Source organism: Penicillium arizonense, assembly GCF_001773325.1.
Source record: "Penicillium arizonense strain CBS 141311 chromosome Unknown PENARI_contig004, whole genome shotgun sequence".
Lineage (NCBI taxonomy): Eukaryota > Fungi > Ascomycota > Eurotiomycetes > Eurotiales > Aspergillaceae > Penicillium > Penicillium arizonense.
Window position 1 is genome coordinate 675,749 of NW_019173281.1, and position 13,600 is coordinate 689,348.

The window sequence follows — 13,600 nt, forward strand, 5'->3', positions numbered from 1 at the left end:
CTCGCAAAAAACAGACGTCGACAGGACTTTTACCCACGTATCCCCGCAACAATGGCTTCAATCAGGTCAATGGCTCAGCCAGCCCGGCTTATGACCCGAAGGGCCCTGGTTGCTCCCTCAGTCCGGTACTTTTCAGTTTCTCCGTTCAAGCGCGCCCAGGAAGACCCCGTGGCGCCTCCACCACCAAAGGAACTCACACTGGAAGAGTTCCCGCCAGTGCCCGAGTACTCGCCAGATCTCATGACAAAGGAGCTCCGATCTATGTATGATTTGATGTCGCCCGAGGAGCGCGCCGATTTCGATGCGGAGAACACCCGCATGGTTGCCGAGTTCAACGACCCTGCGAAGCGAATCGCAGCCTTCGCGCTGATTGAGAAAGAGTTGCAACAGATTGACAAGGCAGAGGATTTGCGATTTGAAGACATCCGTCCCCGGACGCCTGGATTCTGGGCCGAGGACGATCCCGATGAAATGGCTCAGGTCGAGGATGGTGACGAGGAGGTCAACGATGATGAAATCACATCCATGGCACACACAGAAATGGAGCTGCACCGGGAGATGCGAGAGTACGCCCGCATTACAGCGTGGGACATGCCAATGCTGAGCAGTAAGATTAATTACTCCGGACAATCATCCCTTTCCATCGCTAACCTTAAACTACAGAGCTCGCCAAACCCTTCTCCCTGCCTCCCGCCAACCACATTCTCCGATTCCGCTACACCACCTACATGGGTGAACAGCACCCCGCCGAGCCTAAGGTCGTCCTGGAACTCGCCTCCCAAGATCTGACCCCCAAGTACCTCACCGAAGCCCAGCGCCAAACATTCCTCAAGCTGGCCGGTACGCGCTACAACCCGCAAACCGACATTGTGCGCATGTCCAGTGAGAAGTACGGCTCGCGCGCCCAGAATAAGCGCTACCTAGCCGACCTGGTCAACTCCCTGATCAAGGAGGCCAAGGAAGGCGACTCCTTCGCCGATATCCCCCTCGACCTCCGTCACCACAAGCCCAAGGTCCGCCTTCAATTCCCTGAGTCCTGGAATATGACCGAGACCCGTCGGGAACAGCTCGCCGCTCGCCGCAGGGAGCGTCTTGCCGCCGAGGAGACGCGTGAGGCTCCGGTGGATGGTAACAATGTCATCTCGGACGCTATCAAGGTCCTGCCTTCCCTTAACCCCGCGCTTCAGGCCAAGGCTGCTGACGAGCGGGAGCGCGTGGCTGTCAAGGTTGGTGCCCGCAAAAAGATCGGCCGCCGGTGAGAGACGTTTGTAGACTGTATATTGGGTGTGCTTGAAAAGCTGTTGTCAGACATTTGCGAGGCGCGGGCGCATATTTTAGGATCTTTGGCATCTATTATTTCTTCAAATGTACTATAGTCATTTTATTCCATGCATTGGCGACTCGCTGACAGTGTTATACCGGTATATCGTAGCTTGCCTATCTACCCTGTCACTGCTCTCCATGAAAGATTACAGTTACTTTGTTACAACAGCGTAGGAACGATTCTACAAACGAGAACGATCGAAAGTGTGGAGGTGTTTCATTAGGATATTTCTCAGGGGCCAGGGCACAAGCTCCTCCATAAACTCATGGCGAGCTTCATCCCATTAGTGCACCAGTGAAAAATTGAAAAGAACCAGGAACCAGATGTCACAAAAAAACAAACGCAGATTTGGGTACCAGGCAGCCCAATCAGAATACAAAAAGAAATTGCTCAATAAAGAAAATAACATCCCGTCATCAGTCACTTGTCACATCAGATAGTCAAGAATATCTAATGCTATGTTGTCCAGTCTTGCTTGATAGAAAAATAAGCCAAATCATGTCGCTGGCAATAAAAAAATATCATGGCTTGCCAGGCACAGGAACAAAGAATGCAGTTCAATGAGCCATAGGTATCTTGACTTGACAGACCACGAACAAAGCAAGCAGTTCGTTGGACCAGATGATATGATATGTACGCCCGTGGACAACAATGCTGCTACACATGGTCGAACGGCTGTAAGTCGTCTTCCGTGTGAAAGCAGCGGCAAAATCATTCAGTGGGTGTGCGAGATGTTGAAGGGGTTAGGGAATCCGCGGATGGCGGTGGCAGTGCGCTGATGCTGGTGAATATCGGGGTTACGACCAGTGGACTGACTGACAGGAACATGACCAGGGGACTGGTTAACAGGGCTTCCAACAGGGCCCCAAGCGTCGCGAACGTCATTCTCCTCAAGCGGGTCGCTCTCAGAGACGATGTCACTCAGAGGAGACTTGGAAGAGGCTCGGGTAGCCTGGTTGCTCATGGACGATTCATCGGTACCGCGGCCCGACTTGTTGGCATTGTCGTCCAAGGTGGCAAGAGCAGAGAACGCGCCATATTCGTGGAACAGGTCAGAAGGAAGCTTCACACCACCGTCGATGGAGGAGTTGTTGTTCGACTTGTGGGTCTCATACAGACGGCGGGTCTTGGACTTCAGGTGAGTCTTGTCCACAGCGGTAGAGGACTCAGCGAATCCATGCTCAAAGGGGTCTGCATCCACAGTCAGGTTATCGGCATTCACAGTCGGGATACAGTGGGAGCTACCGGTGTCCATAAGATTGGGGCTGGTATTGATAAGAGCGGGCATGGCAAATGGAGCAGGGGCGGTAATGGGGGCCATTGCATTTCCAAAAGCGCGGCCCTGGGCAAAACCAGCGTATCCAGCGAAGGTAGCGAGGTTGTCAGGAGCGGAGACGCCCTCGTAGCCAAAAGACTGGAAGCTTGCGTTGGGCTCGTTGTTGACGGGAGACGGGTTGACGTTCTTGCCCTTAGCCTGACGGGCTTTCCATCCCTGATTGCGAGATCCACGGGAGTGGGAAGGGCCGCCGTTGTTACCATGGTTCTGAGGGCCGCGAGCAGGAGAACGCTGCTTGGTCTGGGGAGCCGAACTCTTGAGCTCGAGGCTGGTAGAGCTAGAGTACTGAATAGCTGTGGAGGCAGGCTGAGGGTGCTCAGTGATAGCCAGCCGGGGAGTAGCACGTTGCTGCTGTACAGGGTGAATCAAGCTTTCAACCCCAAACTTGTCGCGGTACCAGCGGGGAATATCACGCAAGCCTAGCTTGTCCAGCAGGTCAGAGTCAAGGGGCATCTCATGCTTGTAGAGGCAGCCTGTGTTTTGAAGTGTTAGTCATTTTTTTTTAGAGACCTTGTTGTCATATGATGTACCCTGCTGAGAGTAGTCGCATTCGCCGTGACGGATCCAGTACGAGCAGTATTCCTTCTTGGGATGAAGGACCTGTGTGAGAAATGTCAGCAATGTGAACCATGACGTATCAGATGTGAAATCTAACGTACATTGTTTCTGGCAGGCTGGGCGTTGTTGGCTTGGAAAGCCGGTGCAAGGGGAGACATCGTGGTGCTGGAGGGAGTAAGAGTACTCTCGACCTCAGCAAGACCTTTGTACAAAACAGCCTGAACAGACAGACGAAGAGTAGCAGAGACAGACTCGTCATTCACAATTTCGGTCAAAAGGTCCTTCAGCTCAGCGAGTGCCTCTTTGTTTTTGACAACAGGGAGAGCAGTAGAGAGGCCATCAATAGTCCAAGGCTCAGTACGCTGGACAGCCAGGCCGCAGCTGGTCATGCCTTGGGTCTCGCTCGCGTTCAAAGTGCGAGGGACACCACGAATGGAGACGTGAGCTGGAAGCTCATCAACAGCGACCAGGGGAGTCAGAGTGCCGCTGGTGCGGGTGGTAAAGAACTGGAGACCCAGAGAAGTCATCGTGAAAGAGTAAAAGAGTGATCTATCAAGACGAGAAAGAATGAGATTGCGCAAGGATACCTCGCGTGGAGTGTAATACAGAATACTGATAGAGCAAAGGACGTGTAGGGAGGGGAGATGGGAAAGAAAGAAAGCGAAGAGGGAGAGAAAGGAGCGAGGAGGAAGAAAAGGAAGACGATTTTTTGGGAAGTGACAGGAATCTCAGCTGGGAGCAACAACAACACGCGTTTGGTCACGAGCTTCAGACCTGTGAAGCTCACTCAATTTTGCTGTCCAGGTTCCCTTACAAGTATTATGAACAAGACCATTTAAAGCTACAAAGAACAAGGTTCCCTTTTCCGGATTAGACAGTGGAATCTAGCACAATATATGGACTTCCTAGACAAAGAGTGATGTATCTGATGAAGATAGAACATGCAATAAGTCGAGATAAAGCGTGACAGCTCTTCGTCTGCATTCGAATAAAGAACACCTTCCATCAGGCTTGTACCGATATGGTCCAGTCACAGCTGCAGATTGGCCACATTTGCCTTCATCATGCATATTACTAGTCACTGGGGTCATAGATATTGCATAGAACAGACCCTGTGGGGATCACCGTGATCCCCGCGGGATCTTCTTAGTGGCCCTCTGCAGCTTCTTTGCAACAAATGTGCTTGTCCCATTGAGATGCATGTCTCAAGGCTACGTCTCATACTGAGCGACTTTGTTGCTTCCCTAGTGTTTCTGGATACAAGGAGGGCAGCAATATTCAGTCTTCAGTGTTATACAACGGAAATCAGACAATGCTTTTGTTCCTTGTGAGCCGGGGTAAGATCCACGTCCCCTAGATATATATTCCTCACTTGAAGACGTCGACAACCCCTTCCCGTCACTCACTACCTAGAGCAATGTGCCATTATATCCCACCTGCGCCTCAACCAGGTAGCTTTCTGCTGTTTCTCACTGAATTCGTTGTCTGCACCCGCTGTCAATAAAGAAAACATCCCTTTGAATCCCAATAGCTACCGTTCTGCCGACAGCAAAGCATTAACCCCCTCGCAAACATCCAAATTGACTCCAAAAACACTTCTAAGTAGCTTGACTACATGAAGAAAATACACAATTCGTTCCATACTGCTTTGTTCTCTTTGCTGTCGTGGTGGTGTAAACAGTGACGTCCTAGGTGGACATCAGGTGACTTGTTTTGACCTAATTTGAGTGTTATTAGAAACCAAAGACCGCAGATTGTAGATTACCACAACATCCGAATCCTGGTGACCCTGCCACAGGAAATAAATGAACATCAAAATCATCAAGGGATGCAATCCGAGTTCTCAAGGCGATTTCATACTGGTTTGCTAATCTCTCCTAGGTCAGCGGTTTCTTTTCTTCACGCTCTGTTGAGTTTCAGCAGCTTCTTTTCTCTCTATGTTACTGCTGACGCTTTCCACCGCGGGATATGATGCTTTGCCACTGGATCCTCAGTTTGACCTATGCGTATTCATTCTAGAATCGTGCAGTTTTCCAATTGCGATTTCCGTACCCGATTCTCTGTCCATTTCATAGTTTAGTTGCAAAGTATTATCCGCTGAACTTTTTGTAAGCTGAAAAAACATCCCTGGTTCGATCTTTAGATTATGAGTATGGTACTCACCCAGTTACAGTTGTGAGTGCAGGTTTGACATCTACTTGACCTTCTATCCAGCTTAGCCAGACAATCCAGCAAATTGCCTGGGAAAGCCCCCAATTTTTGGAAGCAACACAGGCATAATCAGTCAAGTTTTCGTGGTTCCCGTTGCTCCAGGGTTTTTCGGAATGCTTTCTCTAGGGATCTCCCGGGTCCAGTGTGGCCTCAGTGGAGGTGCGCTGGGTCGGCGAGCTCAGTGGATCAAGCTAAGCGCTGTTTCCATCATGTTTGATACCCACAGCCACAAATTCCCGTTCTGGTTGATTGGCGTGAATTCATTAGAGGCTCTGGTGTCAGGACTGCATCTATCGAAATCTGGAATTCCATCGTTGATCACATCGTCTACTACATAGTCTGATCCTGCATATATCTCATATATCTTCATCTTGCACAGTCATGGTATCTCAATAATGGTAATAGTCTGACCTTGTTCTCGATGACCACCTTCCTCTTCCGTTGAGCATCGGCAGGCCTAGACTGAGGATTCCCACTCAAATCCATCAGGACTGCCTGTTCCTGAGAGACCCTAGAGAACTCCTGCGTAGTAAAATTGAGCCTAGTGGTCAATTCTGCAATCACCTGCACAAGGCGTTGGGTTAGCTCTTGGTGTTGCTCAGGAGATGCCATATTGCGCGTTTGGCTTGATGGTATGTTGATTGAATGATAAAGAGAGGGAGAGGCGTTACTGGTGATGAAAAAGAGAGGAGTCACACCTCTGTGACACTTTATATGCAATCGTGTCAGCAGTAGATTGCTATTTGGAGACCTAGATTTACGCAGTAGTATTTTCCGTAGCGGGATCTTCAGCCGCTCTTTTTGCTTGCCTTTGTTTATACTGTTCGATAAATGAGAGCTTAGCTGCTTCATAGTCGAAATTTAATACTAGCTTCTACAACGCCTTCTACGGCATACGGGAGCGACCTAGCGGCCTCTACACGCTGCAATGAGTACTCAGACAGTTCATTACTGAAAGACAAATGGGTATCTTAATAAGGGCAATTCTCTGCCCTGAACGCTAAACGCTAAACGCTGCACCTCCCCCTCCCCCTTTCTTTCGTGTTTTCTTTTCTCTCCCCACCTCTCTTTCCCCAACAAAAAGGACCGATTGACATGAGAGTTGGTCACCGAAATGGCCGCAGAGGCCTGTCCCGTAGGGCAAGCAAAGACGCCGGGTTTTACGACTCACCATTGAGAGCAGTGCTCCCCCCAGTTACGTCCACAATCTGTGGCCCCACATTAGGATGAGGCGAGGCCGAAGTGACCGCTAACTGATGGCGAGCTAGCCGAGCTGCCCTGTTGCGCTTGGTTTGTGCAGTGGAGGACAAAACACCAAAGAGGTATGTGTAGGCACTGTTGACGAGGATCGAGTCCTCCTTGCTAGCCTTTAGCGCGGCCAACATCCGCTCCACCTGGATTGAGGACTGCAGGTGTGGGCACACACGCCGGCTAGAGAAATGCGCCACACCGCAAAGTCCGCAGAATTCGTATCCCACTCGACGCAGTGGGCAAGAACCAGGCACATGGTGTTGCTTGCAGGCAACACATGAAGGGTATAGGTCCGATGCGCCATCGGTACCCATCTGTCGGACCGGAGGAGGTGATTCCACGCGGCGGAATTCGCGGGCTGTATAGTTGTGTTCGTTAGCAAAATCCATTGTTGAATAAGTAGACAAGGAAATAGACTTGTAAACCAGATAATGTGGTAAACAATGCAAAGAGAAGAAGGTCCTTACATGGCGGCGCCTTTGGGGCAATATCTAGATCGTTCATGTCGGCACCCATGTCCATGTCCGCATCCGAGTCACTCTCGTCGGCGTCGTTGTCACGCGCCTGGAATTCAGTGTCTTCCTCTTGGGCTGACTTGCGCATTTTGGCAGGTGGCTCAGGAGGAGGGCTGGAGCTTCCCTGGTGGTCTCCTCCCTCGAGACGACTATTGTAACTGATTTTCGGCCGCTTTCGTTTGCCTCGACCCAGTCCCTCGGCTTCACGATTGATTTCCTCTTGAGCTTCACGCTCTCGTTCCCGAAGAATTCTTTCCCAGGTCGTGATATCCACAGGGACGTCTTCCGTCTCCACTACTTCATCCAATGTGCCGCGGTCCTTTTGCCAAACCCGGGCAAAATTGAATTGTGGCTGTTCTCCTGAACTCGAACTCGAACCTGCCTCATTGGCAATCTCTTCCGTCTGTTCAGCCTGGCTCCGGTCCAACAGCTTGTCAACGGAGTCAGCATCATATTGAATATCAGCAGAATTGTCATCGCTAAACAACGCCTGGGCACCGTGCTTCAAGATAGATTCCAGGTCTTCCTCCTCATCATCAACATCCATACGATCGATGAGCACATGGTCAAGAGCCATTTTGTTCTTGCCCTTTTGCATGATCTTTTCTTCCACGGTCGCACGCATCACCAGATGGAAGACAAGAACGGTGTTCTTCTGCCCAATTCGGTGGGCACGCGACAAAGCCTGCATATCTTGCTTCGGGTTGAAATCAGGATCCATGATGATAACAGTGTCTGCAGTGGCAAGGTTGATACCAACACCACCAGATCGCGTCGACAGCAGGAAAGCAAAGTACTGGGAATCAGGTGCGTTGAAATCATCGATCTGCTTCTGCTTATCTCTTGAGGCCATACCTCCATCCAGACGACGGAACTTCAGCCCAAGGCCGTTGAGGAAGTCTTCAACTATGTCCAAGTTCCGCAAGAACTGACTGAAGATCAGGACTCGGTTTCCACGCTGGTGAAGCTGGGGAAGCATCAAGTTCAACAACTTTAGCTTGCCAGATGCTTCGACCAACTGCTTGTGAGAATCTTCAACATCATAAGTTTGTTCCTCGATATCTTGGTTGTATACGAAGGGGTGACAGAGGCACTTTCGCAACTGCATCAAGATGTTGTTCAAGTTCTGCCGGTCTTTCTTTGGCACTGGACCAGATTGCCTCTTGCAGATGGCTTTGATGAGGAGGGGATTCTTCTCAAGGATCGACTTGTACAGCTTCTTCTGCACAACCGACATGGAAACCGGAATGATGATCTGCACCATCGGCGGAAGGAAAGGCAAGACCTCTGTTCTGGTGCGACGCAGGAAACACGGTCGGATCATACTGTGGAGCTCCCGAATGGCCTCCCGGTCAAGGGCTCCTCCATATTGTTCCTCCAGAGCTTCGGCATCTTTGCTGCGATCAAGGAATTGCAGCAGGTTGAACAGTTCGCGAATGTTATTCTGAAGGGGTGTGCCGGTAAGAAGAACCTTGAAGCCGAAGTTCATATGATACAGGCGATCATAAAGCAGGGTCTTGTCGCTCTTGAGGCGTTGTCCTTCGTCGACTACTAGGCCGGCCCAATCGACCTTACCAAGAACACGCTTTGCATCATCGTCAATCATGCTCTCGTATGATGCAATGACGACATGGCAACACAGTTCTCCACGTTCGTTGAACATCTCAAACTTCCTGGCGGTTTCACGAGCAAACGCACTTCCGTACCATGTGACAACTTTGACCTTGGGTGACCACGTCTTGATCTCGCGCCGCCAGTTTGGGACTGTGGAATTGGGAACGACGACCAAGAACGGCCAACACTCATGGTTTTCAATCAGAGCCGCGAAGAAAGTTAAAACTTGAATGGTTTTACCAAGTCCCATGTCATCAGCAAGAATAGCATTTGTTCGCTGAAGGAACATGTAGTAAAGCCAGTTTACACCGTCCATTTGGTACTCCATGAGTTCACCTCCGATAACAAGCACTGGCTGTGTTCGCAACACGAGGCTCTCTTCAAAGTTCTTGGAACGGGCAATCGCAAGTCGTTTTTTGAGTTCGCTTCGCTGTGGAGGATGAATCTCATCTCGAAGAACCCAGTCAACAAGAGCTGTCTTGAAGTCTTCCAATCGTTCCGTATCACTCGGAGGTTCTTCCCAAACCGAGTCTTCATAAGGCAACCCTTTGTACTTGACATATGCAGTTTTGATCATTTTGGGATTTGTTGTATCGTCAGGGAACCTGGCCTCATCCAAGTATTTCACCTGGAACACGACGTCAACTCGCAGATTATCTTCGGGAATTGCCTCCTCGGTAGTCCAAATGGGGTTGATTGCCCTGGGATGCCGGAAGAATGATTTGAGCGTTGCCGCGGCGGCTTTTTTCCAGACCCAGTCTCCGGGCACCCAGGTGGCACGGAAATAGGACTTGCCTTTCCACTTGACGAGGTATTCCTTATCAATCTCTGCTTTGATTTCAACCAAGTTGTTCTTGGAATTGGGGTCAATAGGACGCCATGCGACCAAACTACCTATTTCAGCAGGGGCATCGGAACAATCCTTGCATTGCCAGCCGTCACTAGGGAATTGGGTAGGGTCTTGCTCGCCATCACCTGGAAGATGATTGAAATGGAATGCTCTTTCGCAAGTGGTGCATCTGACCATGATATTGTCAATGTTGTTCACACGGGACATATCAATAGTGGTGATTGGGTCAGTGCCACCGTTCGATTGTCGCAGTTCTTGCTCTTCCTGAGGTGAAAGCCGCTGTCGCAAAGGCTTTGACATAGGGCCTTTCGTCCTACACACAACGCAGTGGCCTAAGTGAGGAACTAGGTCATGTCGTTCTGTAGCAGCTCCCACACAATAGCTGCATTGAAGAACGAATACACCCTCGTCAACCTTGGTGACTAAATGTTTCCTAGCTGATCGAGGTCCAAGACAAGAATGATGGAAGGTTGAGGTGCAACCCTGGCAGAACACCAATGGTCCTTTTTCAGTATCATCATCATAACCATCGCAGAGCTTACAGGCTTCGTTGTGACGAACTCTGAATTCAGCGTGTTCCGGAAGAGCATGGAAGGTTTCCTTCGCGCCGGAGTACTTCAGGGGCTTTGCTGCTTCTTCGAATTCCGAATATTCGTCATTTTCATCTCGTTCTTGCAGATTGCCTCGAGTGGACTTCCGCACGCGAGTTGAAGCTCGTGTTCGCTTTGTGGAGCCAAATGACGCTTCAGAAGATCCCCGGTAATGAGCTTTGTTCTTCGCGGGCCTTCTCAACCTGCGGCGACGACCGTCATTTGGTTCATCATCTTCATCAGCACCATCTACAATATCTTCACTCTCATCGTCTGAGGGTTCATCGAATTCAAAACCACTTTCAATGTCATCTTCTATTTCGTCGTCGTCACTGTGATAGTACGCTGAGAATGAGGCCCCTGTTGCTGCTCGCCGCGGCCTAGCACTGGGACCTCCGAAGCCAACCGACCAATCTATGCCAGAATCACTGTCGTTCGGTGCATCGCCGCCAAAGCGACTCAAAGTGTGTGGCCTGTGCATGGCGATAGGATCCGGGCTCTGTGATTCACGGAGCGTTTTTTGGAATTCACGAAGTGCTTGGGAGCCATTGCTTTGGTTCATGAGGCGATCAACGGTCATCTATGAAAGTGAAAATCAGACAATGTGATCCAGGCAAAATTTAGTGATACTGACTGTCAGAAGTTCGCCACTTTTCATTCTCACAGTGAGCCTTTGCTCATTGGACGTTGTGTCGATTCCGAGAACGCGGTGCGCCGTGAAGTGACCCGGTAGATATTCATACTGCTCGGGATTGTCAATCTTTGGGAGTATGATTTCGAAAGACATCTTTGTATTGTTGTTGTCTGAGCTTCCGGTGAGCTTAGCCCTGTGGCCGGTTTGGTTGTTGTCGCCGCGAGTGATTGCTGGGGTAGGAGATGCGGAGTCGTCAAGATCCTCCAGCATGGCCTCGGATTCCGAAGAAAGGGATTTGCCTGCGAATGTATGATACATGAGAAACCAAGAAGCTGCAGGAACCGCCAAGCGGCTCCTACAAAAGGTTAAATCAAATCAGCAAATCAAGCGGACATATTAGGGAAGTGAATCTCGAGAAATCGAAAACAATGAGGTATCAGCTGCAGGATCAAAGCATCAGCATAGGAAACAAAGTAGACCTTGAAACTCGAAGGCATACGGAGAAAGGTCCGATAACGCGCCGCGCGACGCGATAACGATAAGCGGAAAAAAGTTACCCCGCACTCGATATCTCGAAAATCTTCACGAGTCTGGAGAGAGAAGCGAAGATGTTGGTCAATATTGCAAGATCGGGATGGAAAGCACCCTTGCGACCGTTCAGTCCATCTGTACGATATGCGTCTTTGAATTCGGCTATTGGCAGAGGAATTCGCAGATCGGAAGCTGTGTATTCAAGAGATGAAAGAGATGAACGAGAGAGCGAGAGAAGAGGCCGCGATTCTCGGTTCTCAAAAGAGCAATACGGGCCACGACAATATAACAAACGACAGTACGATGGTACAAACGATGCGAACTTCAACCGCCGACAACCCTTCCGGAAATCCAATGACTCCCCCTTTACACCAAGAGGGCGATCTGAGCCGTTCCCCGATTCACCTCGAAATGACCAAGGCCGACGGTTTCCACAACAAGACAAGTCCCAATTTCTAAGAAATGATCGAACAGAGAAGCCTGCCTACAACGAGTTCGACGAAGATGAGTTCATTCGAACTGGCAGCTTCCGAGCCCTACCACGTGAACACCAAGCACGATTCCGCGAACGCGAACCCCGTCGTGACCACGGGACCTCATTCCGAGAACGCAAGCCCTCATACCGAGAACCTGAGTCTCAATTCCGTGACCGCGAGCCACAATTCCAGCGGCGTCATGATGCGAGCTTCGAAAGACAATCGAGAGACAAGCCCTCGGAGCCCAAGGAGAAAGAATCCAAGTCTCGAGCACACAAGGTGACTCGCGGCATGCCAGAGCGAGTGAAAGAGAACGTCAAAGTCCCGGACACGATTCCCTATACTACACCAGCCTCGGAATTCATCTATGGCACCAGTGCCGTGGAAGCGGCGCTGCGTTGTAGCCGGCGTCAACTATACAAACTCTACATATATCAGGCGGCAGAGGAAGAGCTGAGTGCCGGAAAGGTCACGATTCGCAAACTGGCACTGTCCAAGAACATTGGAGTCAAGATGGCATTTGCAGGATGGGACCGACTCATGGACAAGATGAGTGCAGGGCGACCTCACAACGGATGCATTTTGGAGGCATCCCCCCTGCCTAAACTGCCTGTTCGTGGCCTCCAGGCAGTTGACTCTATATCTGAAGAAAGCTTCCGCGTCGAGCTGGCACCCCAGACTCGGGAAGAAGCTGCGGTAAATGGCACCGACGATCGCGTCCCGATCCACCAACCTCCACCCCCGCATGAGGGCCAGCGATTCCCGGTCGCATTGCTACTGGATGGAGTTGTTGATCCTGGTAATATGGGCGCTATCATCCGCTCGTCCTATTTTCTAGGGATCGATGCTATTATCTTGGCAGGCCGAAACTCCGCGCCTTTGTCTCCTGTGACAATCAAAGCGTCTGCCGGCGCAGCTGAAAACATGCCCATTCTGCATGTGAGGAATGAAGTTGATTTCATTCAACGGTCACAGAAGAATGGATGGCGATTCTACGCTGCTGATGCGCCCGGCCCTGGATCTGTCTATATGGACACTGGGTCCGGTGGTGATTTGCCCATCATGACCTCGCCCAGCGTGCTGATGATGGGCAGCGAGGGGTCTGGATTAAGCTCGCATATCAAGTCGCACGCCGATGCAACAGTTAGTATTCCGGGCGCTCGTCATAGCCCCGTGCTGGGGGTCCAGTCGGACCCAGCCCGTATTGACAGTCTAAATGTGAGCGTCGCGGCGGCACTATTGATGGAGAAGTTCCTACGAACCCCACTTGCAGTGGCAGAAACCGTTAAGAAGGAGAGGGAAACTGTACGGAGTCCAAAGATGTGGTGATCATTGTAATAATAATCATGTACTATAGCACTATAGCATTTACACGAGATACCTCTACAATCGCATGGAGTTTTGTGTTTTATGTCACTTTTCATTCACTTAGGTATTCATATACTGTAGCTGAACCCTGTCCCAACAATGAGGCAACCAAGTAAACTGCAGGCCCCATTTAGATACCGAGGATCAACTGGAATCAGCGGTTTCGGCTTTGCGTCGCTCTCGATATACCGAGACTCGTCACCGAGATTGAACTTTGTGGGGATCAGATCGGACCTGTGGGGGAGAATCAAACCTAAACCTTTTGAGTCTCCTGAGTCTCAGTCTATAAAACACTCCTATTTTCCCCGGATTTGGATCACTATTCAATCGTGCTTATTTCTA

At 50.4% G+C, this 13,600-nt stretch overlaps 4 protein-coding genes across 4 annotated transcripts; 2 read left to right on the top strand and 2 right to left on the bottom strand.

Annotated features, from left to right (window-relative positions):
- Nucleotides 1-51: 51 nt before the first annotated feature.
- On the top strand, nt 52-1,259 carry PENARI_c004G11014 (mitochondrial 37S ribosomal protein mS35; the record flags this gene model as incomplete). Its single annotated transcript, XM_022629428.1, has 2 exons — nt 52-607; nt 664-1,259. 2 exons carry the CDS (start codon nt 52-54, stop codon nt 1,257-1,259), a joined length of 1,152 nt encoding a protein of 383 aa, XP_022491125.1.
- Nucleotides 1,260-2,039: 780 nt separating this feature from the next.
- Nucleotides 2,040-3,745, bottom strand: PENARI_c004G08962 (uncharacterized protein; the record flags this gene model as incomplete). Its single annotated transcript, XM_022629315.1, has 3 exons — nt 2,040-3,133; nt 3,191-3,260; nt 3,320-3,745. 3 exons carry the CDS (start codon nt 3,743-3,745, stop codon nt 2,040-2,042), a joined length of 1,590 nt encoding a protein of 529 aa, XP_022491267.1.
- Nucleotides 3,746-6,589: 2,844 nt separating this feature from the next.
- Nucleotides 6,590-11,201, bottom strand: PENARI_c004G03412 (uncharacterized protein; the record flags this gene model as incomplete). Its single annotated transcript, XM_022629030.1, has 3 exons — nt 6,590-7,038; nt 7,148-10,829; nt 10,884-11,201. 3 exons carry the CDS (start codon nt 11,199-11,201, stop codon nt 6,590-6,592), a joined length of 4,449 nt encoding a protein of 1,482 aa, XP_022491122.1.
- Nucleotides 11,202-11,491: 290 nt separating this feature from the next.
- Nucleotides 11,492-13,219, top strand: PENARI_c004G00714 (RNA methyltransferase, TrmH family; the record flags this gene model as incomplete). Its single annotated transcript, XM_022628899.1, has 1 exon — nt 11,492-13,219. One exon carries the CDS (start codon nt 11,492-11,494, stop codon nt 13,217-13,219), a length of 1,728 nt encoding a protein of 575 aa, XP_022491275.1.
- Nucleotides 13,220-13,600: the final 381 nt, after the last annotated feature.